The following is a 21,358-nucleotide window of genomic DNA, read 5'->3' as shown; positions in this document are numbered from 1 at the left end:
CCTTTTCTTTACCTAAATCTCACTTTTTTTTGCCTTAATAGAGTTGATGTAACTGAAGTTCAGATAGCTATAACAATGCTGCTCTTGATATCTGCATATTGTGGAACAGCAATATGGGACTGTAAGGTAAGTGTATGAAGTGTTCAGCGTTCCTGTTGAGTATTCAGGTCTGTTAAGCGTTCGCAGTTCCTATGGTATTTGAAGCTGTCCTGTGCAAGTACCATCAATGCCTACTAGTTGTCTAATGTTCTGTGTTAGCTTATTGCACAAATGTAGGTTATTTTTATGTTGTAGTTAATTTAGCTATAGTGATGTGACTTCCTATGCACAAATCTAGAGCTACACAGAGGAAAAAAGACCCCATCTGCCACATAGAAACTGATGATCTGGAACTAATACTCCACAGATACTTAAGCTTTAACAAATAGGTTTTGTTCTAGTTTTATTTCTTTTGTGTATTTTATTGTAAGACATACATTTCTGTTCAGTAAAATGATTTATAGGATGCTTTATTTTTAAAACGTAAAGATTAAATGCTTTAACAAAACCATGGGATGACGTTGGGGGGGGTTGATTAAGTAACCCTTATTTACGTGCTGATGGAGATGTACTGATTTTTAACTAGTTATGTTGCAGCTGACTTACATGTAAATATCTATATGTAAAGAATTATTTTCTGTCCAAAAGCATTTCCTTATCTCTGGCTTTTATTCTGATCTTTAAAGATGCACTTTAGTGGATGGTATCAAAAGTATATTAGACTAAAATCTTCATCCTTTCTAGGGCCTTTACTCAGTAATACATAGTTTTGCTTGGTTATAGCGTGTGGAAGAGCTGAGGCCATTCCATGCTATTGATAACTAATGCAAACGAATCTAAATATAAACCACCAAGTAATTCAAATCGATTCACAAGTTTACTCGGCAATTAAGAAATGTTTAGCTAAACTTTGTTTCTATTCCCCATCCTGCAGGATGCTTTTGTTCTATTTTCAAAAAGCTTATTTTCATGTTGAAAAATAAAGTAGGTGCATTAGACTTTAATTATGATTGATTTTTCTTTAGTATTAAAATTTATGGTAGTAATGCTGTATCTCAAAACAATCTATATTCAAAAATACAGTCAATGGTTTCAATTTATTACTACTACTTTTTTTTTTAAATCCTCTGCTGCGTTTGGAAGTTTCCTTGAAACTGCAATTGATTCTGAAAGGTAACTGTTTAATTAAAATTTTTATCTGGAGACTATTCTAAATGCAAAGATACAGCATTCAAATAACACGTACCAAAACACAAAGCAGGCAGATGGTGTTTGTGTTTCCTGTGGTTCGGTGTTGTGTTACCCAGTGAAAGAGCAAGAACTGCCCTTCTCCCCGCTCCCACGCCTAGGTGGTGCAGTAGTCTGTGTCAACTTTTTGCTTATGTAGTAAAAATATTTGAAGAATGTTGTAAGGAAAAACACAGTAAGATCTAGCTGAATTCCAAGGCCAGAACTCAAGTACTCAGAAGTCAAGTTTAAACCTTACAAAAGAAATTCGTTGTCTCCTTAGTAAGGAACCAAATTCCAAACACTATCCTCCTGAGCTTGTGCCTATGAAAGTGAGAGGTCAAATAAAGCAATTGTTTATTAGGTATCAGTAGCTTTTTTAATTGCTTTTTTAAACAAAAAGGTGATATCCTTAGCTTTTAAAATCTTTCTCTTGTTTTTCCTGCTAAGATCCCTGTGATGGGCTTAGAACTGAAGTTCTTTGCTGTTTTTGGCATACTGTGTGGAACAGCACTTTCTTTTTTCAATTACTTCCGTGTCATCTTTGGTGGAGGGGTTGGAAAGAATGGATCTACAATAGCAGTAAGTAGCTTTAAAAATCTGAATGATCTTTGAATAATTTATGCCCATAATTTATTGCATTTCAGATGATCGCAAGGGTTTGATTTGTTTAAGCATTTAAGCAGACAAGCATGTAAGTGTTGGATGGCTAAAGCAAAAACTTCATTATCTACCTTCTCTCTACCTGTTACTGGATTTCTTCTGTCACAGGAACCAGCAATGAATTTTCTTATGAAATCGATCAGTGGTCACTGCAGTGGGTACTAATAGCATTGGTGTAATGATAATGGACTTTCCCTGAGTTTTGGCAGCTGTGGTTTTATTTAGTGATATTTGCAATACGTATAAAATTTGGACCTTACTGTGTGACTTGAAGCCTAAGACAAATTTTCTGTCCATTTGTATTTCAGGGAACAAGTGTTCTTTCACCAGGTCTGCACATTGGACTACTTATCATACTGGCCATTATGATCTATAAAAAGTCCACAACTCAGCTGTTTGAAAAACATTCTTGCCTGTATGTCTTGACATTTGGATTTGTGAATGCTAAAATCTCACAGAAGCTGGTGGTAAGGAATATTTTTTCAGTCCTAAACCTCCTAAAACTAAACTGGTTCTTGGCTTAAGGCTTGCTGGATCAGTGGGCACCGTGCAAGTTTTCCCATTCTGCTTTGCCACTGTATTACCAGTTTTGTTATGACCAAGACACTGAACTAGTCTCAGGCTCCTACAGAGATTATTATATATGATGCTAATGCAAACACACACTTATTGTGGAATGTATTGGTTAGAAATCTCAGTTTTAACTTACTCCTAGAAATATACTTTCTGTCTTCAAACATCATAACTGTAGTCCCTCAAGCATCATTAACTGGGCTGTGACTTCTGATTTAGTTATCTGAATTAATATCAGATTTAATAAATCTGAATTAAATCAGATTTAATTATCTGATTAATTTAATTACTAAAATGAAGAGATAAACTTTCCTATCTTTATTCTTTTGTAATTAAAAATCTCATTATGGATTAAAAAATAAAATCTGCCTTACTACATACTTGCTAACAACAGTAATCGAGCCAGCTCTTCCCGCCCCAGCATGACATTTTTCACACTCCAGAAAACAGGCATTCTACAAACTTACTTGCTGAAGAGGAGTTCACCTAGTGAGATATTAACTTTGTTCAAGAGAGAGAACACTGATGAGAAGACTGAGCCATAAGACTGAACTTGAGGTGGTTCATCTGTTCTGTTGAGCACCTTGGCTCCCTTGCTCACTCAGGACCTTGTAGCCATGTCATCTGTGTCTGCTCGCTCGCGGATGCTTCTGAGCAAGCCGTGTTTCCCTTGGCGCATTATGTGTAGCTTTGAGGACAGTCTGCCCCAGAAGCACATCTGTAAAGGCGGTGGGGAAAGGATTTTGTGGGTTTAGCTCTCACCGTTTCAGGAGGCGCTGTCCTTCAGGCACTCTGGAGTGAGCAAACTGCAGTAAAAACTTAAGGTGTGACCAGGCAGGAGGCCCAGCGGAGAGACGAGCCAAGGTCTGTGCAGTTTGTGGGGCTGTGCCAGAGCTGCTCCATGGGTGCTAACCCTGTGGAGCTGTGGCACATCAAGGTCAGATGTCAGCCAGGAATTGCTCCCTGTCGCAGATCCCTGTAGCAGGAGAGAAGCATCCTTAGCTGGCTTAGGGTGGAAGCCTCTGTCAGCTCTCCTCTGAACGCAAGCCTTTGTGGTTTGTACTGTCTTTAGACTGGGACGCACACAGGCTTCTCTGTGAATTTTGCTGTTCGGCATAGTTGAACGTTTCTGTATTATCCCAAGAGACCACTTTGTTCACAGGAACCCCTCTGTACTTCAATTGTACTTGCCAGGTATCCACAAGCAAGGAGGCAAGGAACGACAGGGTGACTCCTTAAGGCAAACTTGGCACCTAGACTACTTTGCTATTTTGAAGTTTTTACTTGGTCCTCGAGAAAGAAACTGTCAGGGAGCAGTGGGCCCTGAAGCGCACGTGAAGCTCTTGGCCTGCCTGCTGCTGCCTCCTAACAGCTGTGGAAGCAGGCTGTTACTGGGCAGGGACATCACACCAGGTTTCTGGTAGTTACACTGATCTTGTAGTCATGCTTTTTTGTGTGTCTCCTTTTTGGTGTTTTTCTTTTTAAACATAGGTGGCTCACATGACAAAAAGTGAAATCTGTCTTCAGGACACTGCGTTTATTGGGCCAGGACTTCTGTTTTTGGACCAGTATTTCAACAGTTTTGTTGATGAATATATTGTTCTATGGATAGCATTGGTAAGCATTTTGTTTTACACTTTTAATTGGGAGCATACTTAAAAGAAAGGTTTGAGAACTGTCCCTGTCATTCTGCTCTGCCGTTTCTGACTTGCTCAGATTTCAGCTGTCACTGTGGAGGAAGTGCCAGGATACCATGTAAACATGTATTTTGGGAGCCGACTGGCCTTCTTTCCTTGGATCAGAGATGTAAAAGTAAATTTCCAGATTGCTCTTGTAATTATGCTTTAGTCCAGCTGGTTTGTTTGAAGTGATTCTGTGAACTGCAGACTAATTGTTTGTCAGGTTTTGTTAGTGTTTAGTGCTGGTTTTGGGGTTTGGGGATTTTGGTCTTTTTATTGTTCTGAACTAGACAACTCTATATGTTAAAAAGCTTGTTAAAACTTGTCACTGATTAAAGTATAGCTGAATTTATAGTAGGGACAATTTAAAAAAAAACTGATTTTTTTTAACCTGTTCTGTTTTGTTCTTTTGAAGTTCATATCCTTGTTTGATATGCTGAGATATGCCACTGGTGTATGCCTACAGATTGCCGCTCATCTTCATATACATGTCTTCAGAATTTCATCTCATCAAGCTCCTGAACAGGTTCAAAACCATAATGACTGATTAAATAGGTGAAGGACAAGAGAAGAAGCAGTTAGGGGAATGTTGAATGAAGCAGCCTCTCTTTCTTTGGGAAGACAGATTAAGTTTTTCACAAAAATAGTTTTATGAGAAAGCTTGCTCTATCCCAGACATTACCAGATGTTAGAATTAGTAAATACAAGGTCCTGCAGATTCTGTGGTGATCGGTACTTTTGCTCCAGGATGTATTTCCCCCTGTGTTTCACATCATGAATATCACATTTGAAACACTTGCCATTTCCTGTTAGGTAACCTTAAATCTGTACTTTTTGGCTGGTGAACGTAGACTGCAAACCAAGGTGCTACCAACCAGAATTTGAAGAGGAATTTCACTTTTCCCTAGACCAAGTGACTAATCTTCTAGCATTATTTTCTAAAGTCTTCTTGGAACTGCTGTGAAGTGGTAGCCAGAGGTAGCAATGAATACAGTACTGCATTATTAAGACTGGTAGAATGAGGCATCCATGAGGTAAAACTCATTCATTTCTGTTCCAGAATTTCTAAAGCACAAGCTACTGGATCAGTAGGATGAAGGAGGTAGAGCTCAGGATAATTTTCTTCTATTTCAGAATACTGTTATGAGTGCCTTTAGTATTCACGTAGTCTCTAGTATCAAAGTACAAACCTACTGTTACTAAATACAATTGTAGCTTTTCTTTCAAGGTCAAAATTGTGTTTTCTTTCCAGGCCAGTTTCTAGTTTTGTAGTCATAATAAGGTTTGCCTCATTGTATCCCATAGACTGTAGGTAGTTGTGTACTTCAAGGACACTAACTTTACCTACTCTGACTTGTATCTGTGAAACTATACAAGTGAATGACAAAGTTCACTGATAAATTCAAATGACTGTGACAATGCAGTCCACCCATATGTAATACCCTCTGTGAAGTATGTTTGCTGTCACTGTGTTCATCTATCTTATAATCTATCTGACTTGTCTTGTAGCTATCACTGTACTTGATCCAAACAAATCTGCATGGAACTAAACCCCAGTGTACAGCAAAACTCTCCAAACCAGTCAGGCCCACTGCCAGCCTTTCTCTAAGAACAGACCCGCTGGCTAACACATGCCTGGCTAAAGGGCTGCTGTTGTCATTAGAGAAAAGCTGAATGAAAGCAGTTTGCTATTTGTAAGAGAAAATCATGACTTGCACACAAACCCTATTTAGCTCCTTTAAAGGAGTACTATTTGAATATGATTTTTGTAAAAAGCTGTTGAATGTATCTGTTAACGCTTTCAGTTGCTGATAGGTAGTTGAACTGTGAGTTCATAAAGTCCTTCCTGAACTGTACAATAAAGAAGGGTAAGGTTTTGTTTTAAAAATACTACCGCTACAGCTTCCTAGCTGCACATTAATTCAAAAAGACCTCCCGTGTTCAAGGAATTTTAAAAGTGGTGTTACTGTCTGCTAAATTTGGAGGGAATAAAATAGCATCTACCACAGTCTGGCCTAAGAAGGATATACTGATACACTGGAGGGGTAACTCTGACAGTTACTGCCAAAGGACTGGCACTGTAACTGACCGCTATCAATTCCAAATGAATCCTACTACTCCCATTCAAGGCCGGGCAAGACGCAGCATCTACACATGAATGCAGCCTGAACCCAGCCCCTGGGCAAACAGAAGACGGTAAAGACCATTTCAGTTTGTCTGAATACTGTAAACAAATCACCTGAGGAAAAGACATAGGCAGGTTTTTTTTAGAATGACAACCTTTGGTATCCCAGATGTCTCAAAAATGTATCATGCAGTAGTAGGTGTAAGTAATTTTAAGGATATGGCTGTAGATAGAAAAGTAATAGAGAACTTGGTCAGAAAACCAGACACATGAGGCAATACTAACAAATAACCTAGTATTGAGGATAGGATGCACAAACTGTTAACTGTAGTTCATAGCATCAGCTGATTATCCTTAGGGGGCTGAGACTTAGCAGCACAGTTACAAATTAGCGTAGTTACTTGTTACCCACCGGCAGCCCATATTGCCTCATACATCATTCTCGCAATGTAACTTCTGTGTTTGCTCCTTCCCTGAGTCCAAGCAGACGCAGAACAAAAAGCACTCCATACCGATTGCTTGTTCAGCTTCAGCTGCAGCCCAGCAGCTGAGGTTTCTGTAAGTTAGCCATCGCTACTCTGGCTCCCAGAACTGGAACGCCACCACCACATGACTTGATTCTGAACTGAAAATGCTAGTAAGCTGGGGAGAGAAGAATCTGTATGGACTGTTTTTGAAGTACATTGTTATGAAAACATCACATTTGAGTGTGTGGGGGTGTGCATGGTTTTTGTTGTATCTGCTGTTATATTAAATATAAGCATTAAATATGTTAGGAACTACCTAATTTGTATAAGTGGCTATTCAGTTGTAATGGTCTTCTGTAAAAACAAATGGCATGCAAGCTAAGCTGATTGTTTAATTTATACTGATTCACTGTAATGAGATACATGAAAGATAATCTTTATCCTTAAAACCTTAAACCTCCCTGCATCAATAGTCATTTGGAATTGCAAAAAGTAATACTCCCATCTCAAAGGCTTGTAATAACTTGTACTAAATAAATGAGCTAGATTACTTCTAGCGGTAGTTCTACAGGAACTATATATCCCCAAATGCATAATATCTAATTATGCTTACTTGAGCAGATGTCATATAAAGCTGTGATACTCGGCTCATCATTCAACTAAAGAAACCTGCTTTTTGGACAAGCTACACCAGTTCATAAATCTCTTTACTAGTACAAAGATATTACAATGGCTAGCCTAACAAAAGTTAACAAATTTACTTTACCATAATATACATCATTAAACAATCTTACATGAGCTATGTCATACTCTGTGAACTTTTATAACTACTGATATGTCAGCAGACTAAATGTTGAAACTGTGAAAATCTTGAAGTCTGCAGCTTGCGAAAAATGCTTCCATTTGCACAACCTACTTAAAGTCTTGAAGTTGTTACATAAAGTCTGGGTAATGCATTTTTCATTAATTCTTCCCATTGTTACAATTTGTCACTACAAGAAGTGAAACAATTTAAACAGTCCAGTGCTACTGAAAGTGAGTATTAAGTAGTTAAAGGTTAATCAGACAGACAGTAAATGTGGTTTTTTTTCACCCTGGCAAGATATACATTAATTTACTAATATACTTTCCTACAATGTTATCAGACACGAGATTAGAACAATCATGAAAGCGTTTAATATCAACTTTAAGACATTTAAATCTTAACATACTTCTCTATGGCTAATGCCTATACTTGTATCGTGTTACTTAGGTACAAGTTGTTTCTCCATTGAGCCATCAGAATAACATGGACTGAAGAGACTTGCGAACAGTTGCCATCTCCTGCTGTTGCTGTTACAAGAAAAGGAGATAATACTGAACAAATGCCATATCAATATGATTCCTTTGTGCTCATTAAATGAATGTAAAATGACTTTTTTATAGAATGTTCTATTTTTGCATTTAACTGACTACACAAATCTGTTACTTACAGTATCCATCATAATCTTCTTCTGCAACATAGCCATTTCCTTGCGAAGTTCACATTGTGCATCAGCTAGAAGATTTTCATTGCTCTTCTCCAGCTCTTCCATGCTCTGAAATTAAGGATAATCTTAATTCAAAACTGCTCAGTGTCAAAGGGTTCATTTAAAACAAGTAAACAAACCATTATTCAGACTAAAATTTAATTTTTACAGGAGCGATGGTCACTGATAATTGATTAGTTTTGTCACAAACTTTTGACAGAGAGATTATACAGGACTTTGAACTAGAGTCTATATTCCCGTTTAAACACTCTGCACCCTGTGAAACAATACAGCCTCTGTGAAGGAAATGGCCCCCTCCACTCAGCATCTGTGAGGTCTCAGCTAGTTATCCTGCATTTCAATAAAGAATTATACCAGAAAAGATTAAACAGATATCTGTCAGGAACAATAGGGGTTCAATATTATGACAACCTTGGAAACCTGAAGTAAGGACTATAAAACCCATTAAATTTCTTTCCTTTTGCACACCTCCCCAGGTAAGCCAAGTAAAGGTCATCTTCCCTTCTGTACATACCATTATACCTAACTTGTATGCATGTCTGTAGTTGTGTTTTTCTTGACTTGTATTTAGTTAAGCTCATTTGAGGCTTGATTTCTACCTTTTGATCTTCCTTGAGGAGAAAAATCAAAGTAATACTTGAACATTCTGTTCAGTTTTTCATCTTTGATGAAGACATTTTTCACATTCTGGAACTGTTACTATTTATTAATGCTTCTGTAATAGCCTCAGTAAATTTCAACTATCTTAAACTAAGAGTTGCTCTATTTCAGATTTATTTTTCTAAGCAACCAGACTTGAAAAAACCCCAAACTTATCACCTGAAATTTCAAAAAGGGACCAGTTAGGAAATGACTTGAATAGAAATCAAAGTTTGTCAGAAAATGACAACTTGAATGCGCCCCGTGTACCAGTATATACTGGGGGCTACACAGCTAGAAGGCAGCTTGGCAGAAAAGGACCTGGGGGTCCTGGTGGACACCAAGCTGAACATGAGCCAACAGTGTGCCCTTGCAGCAAAGGAGGCTAACGGTCTCCAAGGCTGCAGTAGGAGGAGTGTTCCAGCAGCTCAGGGGAGGTCATTTTTCCATTCTGCTCAGCACTAGTGAGACCACACCTTGAGAGCTGTGTCTAGTTTGCATCCTCAGTACAAGAGAGACATGGACATCCAGGATAGAGCCCATAAGAGGGCCGTAAAAATGATTAAGTGACAGAAGCATTTCTCCTATGAGAAAAGGCCTAGAGCTGGGACTGTTCAGCCTGGAGAAAAGAAGGCTGAGGGGATCTTACCTATATGTGTAAGTACCTGAAGCAGGGGTGCAAAGTAAGATCGAGCCAGGCTGTTGAGGTGCCCAGCGACAGGACCAGAGGCAGTGGACACAAAGTGAAAACACAGGAGGTTCTGTCTGAGTATCAGGAAATACATTGTTACTGTGACGATGACTGAGCACTGGAACAGGCTACCCAGAGAGGCTGTGGAATCTCCATCCTTGGAGGTATTCAAAGGCCATCTGGACAGAAGGCCTAGGCAACTGACTAGGTAGCCCTGCTGTACCACCTGCTGGCTGGACCAGATGACCTCCAGAGGTCCCTTCCAACCTCAGCCCTTCAGTGGTTCTATGATAGTGTGCCTCTACATTAATGACAAAACCTATCATTGAGGGTACCCCCATTTTTCTCACAGTTCAGATTTCTAATACCTTCCTCAGAAAAACAGTGGGGGAAGGAAATTCTGGGATAAAGTGTTTTGTTCTTCATGTAAAATGACATGGAAAATTTTTTACCAAAAAGTCAAATTTTTGAATAGTACTCATTTTTTTGTTTGCTATCTAGTATATTAGCTACTTCATCAAAAAAGAAAAAAAATCAAACCACACCACAGTTGACGAGTGTGAATTGTGTTTCAAATACATTATCTCTGTAAGCACTGTCCAAAAGCAATAGTGTTTGTAGGGACACCCAGCAAACACAAAAATTATGCATAAAACAACAGGAAAGTTAAAAGGGCTTGATGACATAACCATCCAGCTGGGCCTGTTTTCTCCATAAAACATTATTTCCATCAGGTTCTTCCTATTAACAATTTTAGTGAATGCTTACCTGGAATACCAGTTTACAGAGAGGAATCCCCTCCTAATGAATGTTGCTTAGGAAGAGATGAAGGGAGTTCTAATTCAATAATTTTGAGGGAATTACAACTGATTTTCTTTAAGGACCACTTTCCTTACATGCAGCAGCAATAGCTAGAAAGGCTAATGACAGAAAAAATTGCTATCTAATTCTCATTATGGGGGATGCATATGCCAGCAGTAATAAAAGCAGTAAATTGAATCCTGAGATGTATTTTTAATAGATTGTCAAGCTTCACTTTTTAAAATACATTCAAAAATCTAAGGGAATAATTAAGATAAAATCTTGATCATTTAACTGACCTATATAACCTTTCAACTGGTACAAAAACTCTGCTCTGTTTAGCAAGTATGTTCTGAGGATTATGGTTAAATATTTGAAGCAGGCAAGCCAAGCAGATCCCTGTGAGAACACATTTAACTGGATCCTTCATTAAACGGATGCAATGTGTATGCATGTATAGAGAGAACAAGCCATGTTCTTAACAAATAAGGGAAAGATAGTAACATGAATATTCATGCAAGGCTGTTATTTTCCTTAAATGACCCTTAGATCTCTGTATTTCATAAAGGCTGAATTAATACAGCTTTCTGAAGTCATATGATAAGGATCAGCTGCCTTCTAAGGAGAAAACTTACTGTACCTTTAACAACTGGTCATAGAGTTGCTTAATGGTTTTTAGTCTCTGACTTTGAACTATTCTTGCCTGTTGAAAAACTTTTTGTTGCTGACGAAACATATTCTGAAGCAGAAGCAAAATAAAAAATAATCACATTAGTTAACAAAAAGTACTTGGACAGCAACACTAATGTCATTTATAAGAATCAGAAATTCTGCCTTCTCTGGAAATCTGGGTCACATAACATAGGTCTCTGCCTGGAGAGTTTTTCTTGTTAATTAAAGAAAGACTGAAGACTGGATTAAGCCCTAAGTCACCTGAGGTTCCTTCCAACCTGAGTTATCCCTGTGAGGATTGCTATCTGGCACCATTTTTGAGGGTATCCCAGGGAAATGTGCTGCCCAGGGAAAAGGAAAACTTGCAAATGTGATGGGAGTACAAATACAGTTACATTCCATTGTATAGCTCCTATCCCCTTTCAATGATAAATTCTCACACATTTATTATACACAAGCATATTTTTAGGCAACACATGCTAAAAGACAACTGATTTCCTTTACTCCTTTGTTCCCTGAACCCAAAGAATATTGACGTACAGAAACTGCACCCATCTGTCTTCTCCATAAATGGTCTTGGCTTTTCTCAAGCCATACACTTCCTACAGCATGACTAATTGCCATTTATAAACTTGCAATAAATTTTATGAATGCACGAAAACTTAATTCAAGTTTGAGTCACCAAACCTGAATTAATTTTTTTAACCAAGGCAAACAATCATATGTTTGTTTAAACTACATAAAGTGTTTTTACATTTCTTGACTGTCTAAACAACAATATTCCCTCCTGGTGAAAATACTGTGAAACTCAAGCCATGCTGGAAACCCACCGCTAGTTTTTCTTCCTGCTCCTCTGCTTTCTGCACATCTACATCCCATTGCTGAAATAAAGTCAGGAACTGCTGGGAGAACTCGTTATTGAGCTTCTGCCTACAAACAGACACTAGCCATAAATATGACAAATGCTATGAAGAATTACAAAGAAAGCTGAGGTGCAACACACACATGGAGTAGAATAAAAGGAGCGGGCATAAAGAAACAGGCTATTTTGACATCTGGCTATAACTGAATACTTCATGTTTTGAAAAACTGAACACACATACACAGACACACACTTTCTGAGTGAATGTGGATTATGTAACTATAAGGACAGAACACTCATATACAAAACTCAGTTTAAAAAAAAAATTACAGCAACTTTTCTTCCTAACAGTGTCAGGTTTTCTGAGATTTACTGTGTTTATCCAACCAAGCTACAGATCTTGGCTTTAACACAAGAGGTTTATAATGAAGTTTATTAGCTCATTCATTAGTCCATTATGCTCTAGTTTCTTTATGTAAACTTAAATTTTGTCAATGACAGTTTCTATATATAACATTTTAAAAGTTATACAAATATATATTTTCTATATATTATGTAAATATATATAATAAATACATATATAAAAAGACAATTATAAGTATTGCTGACTTTCAGGTTTTGGCTGTCTCATTTTTAAAGTTTGCTCTACCTGTAATATCAGATGTAGTAATTAAATATGCCTTCAGAGGTGAAAGGAATGTTAGTAGGGTGAAAATTATTTACAATTATTTACAATGTGAAAGTGAAAATTGTTTTCTTTCTTAACCAGGATGGTATGTTACTAACTAAACGTTTTTCAGTTTTCAAGTAGAAACAAAAATTCCAACTGAAGTGGAAAAAATAAAAACATTGGTTTAAAAGACAAAAACAACACCAAGAGATCATATTCCACAAAGATACAAATAAAACCAGCCCTTTAGGATACCTTGCTCTCAAAATTCCAAATCTTAAGTTTCTCCATTCAAAAGAGAAAGAACTATGCTAAAGTGTTACTGTCAATCTAACCAAGTGGACACAACTAGAGACAGCAGAAACAGAAGACGTGGGCAGTTATTTAACTAGTAGATACACTACTTGCTACTTAACTGCAAGAAGATGGACTACCTAGCTATGCTGTGACACAAAAATGAAGTTGCTTTCATAGGTTTGAAAAACAAGGATAAATGCTACCTTTGCTCCTGCTGCGTTTTCCAAACCTGTTCAATCTTCTGGTTACTGGTTTTGAGTGAGGCTTTCGTATACATTTCCAATCTTTTCCTCTTAGCTAAGAGAGCCTTGTTAATGTCAGCTAAAAATCAAATAATATTGAGAAATTAAGCATACCAAGATACATCGTGCCTTTTATTGAAAATGCTGATGAGTTATACTTTGGAGAAGGAAACAAGCAGTGTTCTAATGGAGGGAAGCTAATGTGACCTGGGCTCCTGGCTGCTGTTTAGAGTGTCCCTCAACCTGCTGTTGGCACTGGTGTGTGGGTGCAGCTTCCCTAAGCCCCCCAAACACCCTACCCAACAGCTGGCCTCTGCAGTTCCAGCCGCTCATCCCAGCCCCACCAACTTCTCTAGCATCTGCTTCGAGTGCCATCTCTCTCGGGCCAGACCAAACAGGACCTACTGCAATGTGACCCAGCTTTAGCTTCTTTTATTCAAGGCAGGATGGTAGTAGGTAGGTAGTGAACTGAAACTGGCCAGCGGTTTGAACTCAGGGTAGCTGCAAGTACTTCCATTACATACATATAAATCAGTTCCTTACACACTGTCATCAGGTGTTGCCCTACTGACTATTGTGGTCCAAGATGCACTTCTAACTTATCCATACAATAAGCACACATACATGCTCGAAACACTGGAACCACTATCCAATTCACACTGCATTATCTTCAAACGTATTTGGACATATCACAGCCTGTGAAGTCTCCAGAGCTAGAGATACCTTGCAGAAACCTGAGTACAGACATCTTGCTCATTTCTCTAGTGTCTAATAATGTTTTAGTCACATCATGAAAATCCTCATCAGATTAGCTGCATGACTGCAGTGTCAGTACAGACCTTCCAGACCTTCAAGGAATTTAGTTATGCTGACACTTTATAATTGATTTTTTTTCTAGAAAAAACACATTTTTCAAAGTAATAGTCAAATTACTTAGACTTCAAAAATAAATAAAAAGTAGTATGTGATTACTGTCACTGTGAACATACATGTGTTCTGTGTCATGAATGAATGACAAACTTTTTCATACTTTGGAGAAACAGTACTTTTAAAAAGTTATTATAAATTAGTATGTTTGTTTCACTTTACATTTGGAGATTTAACAAGTCACAGATTAAGGTTAATACAGCAATTTCTTTTCCTTCTCACTGTAGATTTCAGGAAGCATTTCCCTCTAATTTGCAGAGGCATCTGCTCCTGCTAATGCCAAACCTATTTTTGAGCAGACAGCATCCCATCTCTGATCCATTCACTTTCCTTCCTTCCATCCTACTTTTGAGTCTTCAATAACAAGCAATTCTAGCTTTTTAACATTGAAATCCTCCTCCTATCTAGATTGTTAGATTGGTAATAGCATTCTAATATGTACCTTAACAGCAGAAAGTTTTAATTCATGGATTAAGGAAACCCTTTAACTCCTCTTCCACCTTAAGATTTACATGCAAGTAATGACTATGTACAGCATTTCCTTACACACACAATGAAAGCATTAATCAGCTATTGAGCATGTCATACTGGTATTAAGATGGTTTCCCTTCCTTCCACAGCTTTTTGATACTTTTGTTACTATGATATGTATTACACATTCTTTACAAGTAAAATGTTTTTTTCTCTAACCTGTCAACTATCTAGAATTCAGCCGGAAATTTAGCTGTAAGTCAAGTCATCTGAGGATCTGATTATAACTGAACTAAATCCAGCTAGGTGACATGCATAAATCTCTTATCGTGAGACAACAGGCATTACTGATCCTCATTATTTAGCTTAACTAGAAACTTGTACTCCTCCTGACTGCTGAAATTCTCTTTTCTACTGATGCCCTGTGCTCTAGACTTCTCAAGGTGTGGAGTAGACTACTCTCTAGCTCATTCTGTATCGCAACTCACAACTACAATCTACTTTCAAAATTCCTTGTCTAAAATTAAATCTGTTTGTTCTATTTAGCTGCTTATACTAAGATTTACATGCCCCTAATTTGTCACTCAAATCTTGTGATCCCCAGTCTCTTCTATGTCATTGTAACAAAAAACTGACTAAGAACAGCTAACTCATATTGTCCCTTTTCTCTCCAATATAATCACTACCTCTTAACCTTCATCTTAAAATTGGACTTAATAACCAAAAGCACGCATGCATCTTCCCCTTTTTTCTTTGTGTTAGTATAGGTAATGACATCTCACTTTATATGCAGTTATTCCCTTCTTTCCCTACTTGGATATAATTTTTTTTCTGACAACTGGCTTTTTTCAAAAATGTTGAAGAATGCTACAAAGACTGGTCATTTTAGGTAAATCTTCGAAGTTATTTTATGGTAAGGAATTGCTGCCAAATCTGCAACTTAAACAGTTTTTTTTTTTAATTTATTAGAATGTAAATGTACTTACCTCCAAATCTTTCCAGCATATTCTGTACTTCACCCCTACAAAAAGTGTTTAAAAACTTTATTTGCCCATTTTCTGACTTTAGAATAAGACATGTTGTATATGCTTAAAACTCATTTTATTCACATGCTTATTGATTGTAAGCAGTGACAGAGCTGCTACTGTTCTACAAGATAAAAAGTGACACTGCTTTTCTGCTCCTGTGAGAGGTCTCTTTTTTACACTAATTTGCTTTTTAAAAGAAATTTTACTAGACTCTATTAACACACACCCCAGTTAAAAGGCATTATTAGGCATTTAAAAAGTCTTGAGTGAGGGAGGACAGTAAATAAAATTGATCATTCCCTATACAAGAAGAAAACACAAAAGGTATTAGGAACATCAAATGAAAACAAGTCCAATAAGTTAGCATGACGGGTTCAGTAAGAAAAATCCAGGACAAATAAAGAGCAGGGTGGTTTTTAAAACAACTTTGTGATGAAAACATCACTGTGTAAGGCAGTGTTACAATAGTGGACATATCCAAAAGGGGACACGGTGAGTAAAGAAAATGTTTATCTTGTTTTATATCTTCTCTACAGGATATCACTTTTTCTTTTTTTTTTTGGGGGGGGGGGTGGGGGGGGGGGCGGGGCGGGGCAGGAGAGAGGAAAAACCCTTATCTTGGACTCAACAGCTATAATCTTGCTAAAAACTATTTCAACATACACTTTTTAATTACATTTTCACTGTCCGTAAATACTGAATTTCATAAGATTTATCTGTAAAAATATTTTTTTTTTCATGCAGTAATTGGATCGTTTAAAGTACTATTAATATCTTCAAGCAACTAACATCAGTGGGAAAAAAATGAAATTATCAACATTTTTCAATAAAACAAATCATCTTTTGAAAGAAGAATGTTAAGAACTCATACATGTCAATTTTTATGCATGTTCACAAGTATTTACAAAGAAACTATAGAATTACTTAAAGTGTTATATTTTCTTATTTAACATACAATTACTGCACCATCTGTCACCTGATTTTTGAATCAAATACTAAGAAAACGCAAACCTAAGCACAACAAGCATATTGAATAACCGAAATCGGTGTCTATTTAAGGCTTGCTTATTTTGCTGGGGGGCATGAGGGACAGGAAATCCTAACCTTACCCAACATCATCTGGAACCACACGAGTAGTCACCAAAGGTCTTTTCTTTACATGCTTGTCCATTACCGGTGTTTCACCTTAATACAAATTTCAAAAAGATTTACAGAAACATCCTATATTTTGTAGGGGTAATTTGAATTATTAGAAGTATAATTACTTTTCTGTAATGCCACTTCTCTGAACATTTCTCATGGGTCTCAGTTCCCTTCCATTAACACATGTAGCTCCTAAAACTTTGAATCTGGATTTGACAGATGGCGGTGAATTATTCTGCAAGGCTAGATTTCAGCTGGCACTGCTTTGAGTTCCTCTAGACTGTTCTCAACCAGTTTTAGTTTCTCTGCCCACTACTATGCCGTTATTCCCAACTTGCAATATACCAATCATCAGAAAGTTAAAAATAATCTAAAACTTGAAAAAGCCCAATTTGTAAGAATTTCATTTACTGTAAAGTACTGAAATTAGGTACTCTGACACTTAACAAAGCACAGTCACAAATAGATGTTTATATTCTTTCCAAAAAAAATATCCTTGGCACTCTGATTTTCACTAACAGGGGGAAGGGGGAGAATTTAGTCTAAACAAATGAAGAAGGTGAGAAATTAAGAGAAACAAACCCAGAGATAAGTGCTGAAAGACAAAAATCCACAAATGGAGTTACATCACACTTTACAAAAAACCTATCACGTGATGAATGATAACTGCATTTTTAAGCAGAAGTCCACTTTTTGATGACACTCCCTCAAAATCAAACAAGAATTCCCTGGTTGACTTTTCTGTTTTCCTCAGCTTTCTCTGCTTCTTCCTTTCTTTTCTTCAGTTCAGATCCTTCCTGAATTACTCACAATCCTGCTGGCATTAAGATTCCAACTACCCTACCTGACTCAGCACTCCATACAAGCAAGCAGAGCTTTTCTTTCGTTCTGTCCTGATCTCACAATGTTATATGCAACCAGGTGATAGAAGGATATGGAATTAAAATAAGGTATCAAAATCATGTAACAAAATCCTACTCTACTGAAGACTTCACCTATAATTTTAAGACATATAAGTGCACTACACAGAGCTATTCTATTGTGTTCTCTTACCAATCAAAATTACAGAACAGGAAGTTAGCTGTCACAAACATTTTGAACCATACTTACTCAGACACTTGCTGACACAGAAGTGCCTTCACTTCTACTTGTAGTCAGAAATATTATAAACTTCATGTTTAAAATAAATAAATTAAAAAAATAATGACATAAGCACCTTCTCTAATATCTTCTTCCGATCCACTCAGCTCTTTTCTGTCCTCCTGAAAGTCATAGGCAGGTATGGCTTGACCCTCTTGGGCTGCTTTACTAGCTTTTCCTCCATGCTTTCTTCCCGATGGTGCCATAATGAGATTTTGTTCCTACTGAAATGGTATGTTATATTTGTTACATAACTTTCCCCACAATACTTTGAAGATAAATACACTTTCATGCTTACATGGACCTGTTACGGACAGCCCTGTAACAGTCTCCACCTGTAAGGATATTCAAGCAGTCAAACCGACTTAGTTTTGAGATAATCCACAGGATTACCCGTAAGGGGTGCTTTTAAGAACAGGGTAAAAAAAAATAATACCAGAGCTAGCAGGAACATACTTGATTCTGCTGAAAAACAAGGAAGTAAATTATGCACTTTCTTAAGGTGCCTGCTGGCTCATCTTCCGTGTTTATTATGTGTTTTGCCATATCCAGCACTGCATACTCAAAAAGATATGCCAATATTCTATTGTACAAAATACAGAAATGATAAACCATAAAGGACAATCTGATTCTACAAGCCATCCCACACAAGAAAGACAAACATGCAGACACACATGCCATTTTTAAAAATCCTGAACAACTTTCAGTTTCTGAATTATCTTTATTTATATGTTACGCCTCTGCATTCTGTAATGTAACTAAGGCAGCTTCTGTATTTGTAAGCATTTTGCCAATACACTGCCCTATGAAAAAAATATTAATTACTTTAGTAATAACTTTTATATATTGGTTTTTTGTAAATATTCAAGGAGTAAAATATCTGTTTAGAAGGAAAAGAGCACAGTTGTAATCATTAAATGCACGAGTGACAAAATAAAATCAGTTTTTCCTTAGCACTTTATCAACAATAGAAATAATATATAAATACAAAAGGAAATAGCAAGATACTGAATCCTTGCTGAAGTATTTCTTCTCTCATTATCTTTGATAGCAAGAGGTATGAAGCATTTCAAGTTGTGTCACATAACATATACTTCAAAAAACCTTTCAAAAAATAACAGGATTACTTGGAAGATGGACAGAATGCAGAAAAAGAAATGGGTTGCAAGTAGCCTGTTTTCCAAACTGAGCAAGACCTGACTCGGCAGTGAATAAACTTCTCATTCTAGATGCAGTTCAACATGGCTAGAAATATCAATAGGTTTTCCACAAACCAGGGCAAAGACAGATCTAAAAATTAGGTTCACACACTCAAATTGCAAACTCCAGTAAAGATCTTTTTCATTTCTTGGTCTGTGAAGTCTCCCGAGCATTAACACCTGTCTCACACACCTGAGTTTCCCATTTATTTTTTGAACTAGTTGTCCATAGCTATAAAAATATATATTTTTTTAATACATGTTACATGGATATATACATGATCACACTAAGCTACTAAATAAGGAACACTGCTTCTTAATATCCAGCTTTTTCTGAGGTTGATGCATCTCTATATAATGAGGGGGTTTAGACCTCTTGAAAAACAAAACCACTATCTCTTTAAATTACTAACTGGAAAATCAGAAGTTCTTACATTAAAATTGCTTTTAAATGAAATCAAAATCTTCAAGACTCATTCTGCTTTTCAATTACTGTGTCTGTTGAAAACATGATGTAAGGCAAGTACTAGTACAGCATCTGGCTGTGCATCTCTTGACTGTGCTGCCAAAGCACTGCAACTTTAAACTGCAAGCACATTTTATCTCAGATGCAGGCACTTTTCTTTGTACTGAAACTCAGTACACAAAGCACAACTTCCCAGTCCCTCCATACACTTCAAAACAATCTTGCAACCTCGCAACCCCATACAGCCTTCATCCATACCGTGTAGCTACCTGCTTTAGCTGATTCAAGTATCTCCAGTCCACAGTTGTGTATTTAAGGATGATTTTTGAGAGAAACTCACCTCCTTTTTTCACCCTGCCCCAAAAGATATGAAATAAACCGGTATTTGTGTTAATTTCCTGTGTGGGGCTTTTCACCAGGGGACCCACCTGTTTCTACCTCTGAGAGCATGGGAGACTTGGGCCCACCCCACCCCCAGAACACGTTTCAGGGGGGAAGCCACTGGGGTGCCAAAAGCTAAAGGGGCGTCACAGTGTCCTAACCCTGTTCCTTTACTCTCAGCCCCCACATCTTTCACCCCCCTGCCGCGCGATGGCCTCGTTCCCCACTCTCGCCGCCTCACACGGAGGGCCCCCAGCAGCGGCAGGGAGGCAGGCCGCCTCACGCCCTCCCGACCCCCTCACCGCCACACACGACTGCTCCGGCGGCAGGCGCGGAGGACTGGGCGCGCTCTCGCCTCCACCCCACCCACCCCCGAGGAAAAAGGCGGGAAACCCGGCGCGGCGCACGCCAAGTAACGCGCCCCACGGCACCCTCAGGAGGCGCTTGACTCGATTGAATGTCACCGACCTTTAACCTCCTTTTATTCTTTTTTATAGAAATGGCTTTAACTGTTCATTCAGACAACAAGAAGTTTGCAAAATATGTTGTTCTTGTGTAGGTAGGGCAGGATGCAATGCCATGGAAGGATTTTTCCGTAAGTCAACACAAACAGGCAGTCTTTCTCCAGTCAGGTTAACTTTTACAAACTACATGGTTTAGGATTTTTCCGCTGTTCCCACAGGATTTTCCGATCTTTACTTACGAACACCAAATACAAAAACCTAAATTAAAAAAAAAAAACAACAACCTACTGCTATTTCCATTTACACTGTTCTCATTAACCTCAACCATTTGAGACATTTTATTTAGTATTTCCTTCACTACATTCAAGTTTTCACTGGGTGGGGCTGGGGTGGAGTTAGCTTTCCTCACAGCAGCCCATGCTGTGCATCCCCACCGCTGCTGGCAATGGCTGAATGGGCGCAGCACTGCTCAGAGCAGGGCTGGCACAGCATCGAGCCCTTCCTCACCCCCCCCCAGCCAGCAGTGCGGGGACACTGCTGGGGCAGCTGACCTGAACTGACTGAGGAGGTGCTCCATACCATACGTCAGGCTCTGCAATAAAAGCTGTGAGTTTGGTCTTCACAGACTGGCTGGGGATTTAGCCTCCTTTGGGGAGATACAGTGTCTCAGTATCCCCCTTTGCATCACTTTGGTTAGTGTTTCTTCCTAGCCTATCACTTATTAAACTGTTACAACTTATTAAAAGTTTTTCTCACTTTTACCTTTCCATTTCTCTCCTTCATCCTACCAGCAGGAAGGAGCACCTGCATGGGTGGGTGCTTAGTTGCAACTACAATACTGTTCACATCTTACCCTGCTTCGCTTGCTTGCCTCTTTTCCAGGTACCATGCACACAGATTTTATTACTGATTTTCAATGAATGTTTCTCAGTAAGTTTATGCTACATCTCTTGGGCTCTTACT

At 38.0% G+C, this 21,358-nt stretch overlaps 2 protein-coding genes across 2 annotated transcripts in view; one reads left to right on the top strand and one right to left on the bottom strand.

Moving 5' to 3' along the window:
- Positions 1 to 8,187, top strand: part of CHPT1 (choline phosphotransferase 1) — a 22,771-nt gene extending 14,584 nt beyond the window's left edge. Inside the window, exons 4-9 of the mRNA XM_055807653.1 lie at positions 42 to 126; positions 1,717 to 1,848; positions 2,238 to 2,396; positions 3,994 to 4,119; positions 4,597 to 4,707; positions 8,026 to 8,187. Coding sequence (XP_055663628.1) covers positions 42 to 126; positions 1,717 to 1,848; positions 2,238 to 2,396; positions 3,994 to 4,119; positions 4,597 to 4,707; positions 8,026 to 8,070 — 658 coding nt within the window. The 3' untranslated portion in view covers positions 8,071 to 8,187. The remainder of the gene's footprint in view (positions 1 to 41; positions 127 to 1,716; positions 1,849 to 2,237; positions 2,397 to 3,993; positions 4,120 to 4,596; positions 4,708 to 8,025) is intronic.
- Positions 7,927 to 21,358, bottom strand: SYCP3 (synaptonemal complex protein 3). The gene is made up of 9 exons (XM_055807664.1): positions 19,820 to 21,358; positions 17,962 to 18,109; positions 16,712 to 16,787; positions 15,561 to 15,595; positions 13,138 to 13,255; positions 11,936 to 12,035; positions 11,074 to 11,172; positions 8,246 to 8,350; positions 7,927 to 8,105 (listed from the first exon to the last, which is right to left on the bottom strand). Exons 2-9 carry the CDS (start codon positions 18,089 to 18,091, stop codon positions 8,052 to 8,054), a joined length of 717 nt encoding a protein of 238 aa, XP_055663639.1. The 5' UTR covers positions 18,092 to 18,109; positions 19,820 to 21,358; the 3' UTR covers positions 7,927 to 8,051.

The sequence above is a fragment of the Falco peregrinus genome, chromosome 6 (genome assembly GCF_023634155.1).
Source record: "Falco peregrinus isolate bFalPer1 chromosome 6, bFalPer1.pri, whole genome shotgun sequence".
NCBI classification, from domain to species: Eukaryota; Metazoa; Chordata; class Aves; order Falconiformes; family Falconidae; genus Falco; species Falco peregrinus.
The sequence above is the reverse complement of the archived record's forward strand: the minus strand, read 5'-3'. Positions and strand labels throughout refer to the sequence as shown.

Excerpts from the sequence above, each read along its gene's own strand:
- SYCP3 (XM_055807664.1), bottom strand. The coding sequence starts at position 18,091 with ATGGCACCATCGGGAAGAAAGCATGGAGGAAAAGCTAGTAAAGCAGCC. Across the intron at positions 8,351-11,073 it reads TCTATGACCAGTTGTTAAAG|AGCATGGAAGAGCTGGAGAA; the intron begins GTACAGTAAGTT and ends CCTTAATTTCAG. Across the intron at positions 8,106-8,245 it reads AGAAGATTATGATGGATACT|CAACAGCAGGAGATGGCAAC; the intron begins GTAAGTAACAGA and ends TTCTTGTAACAG.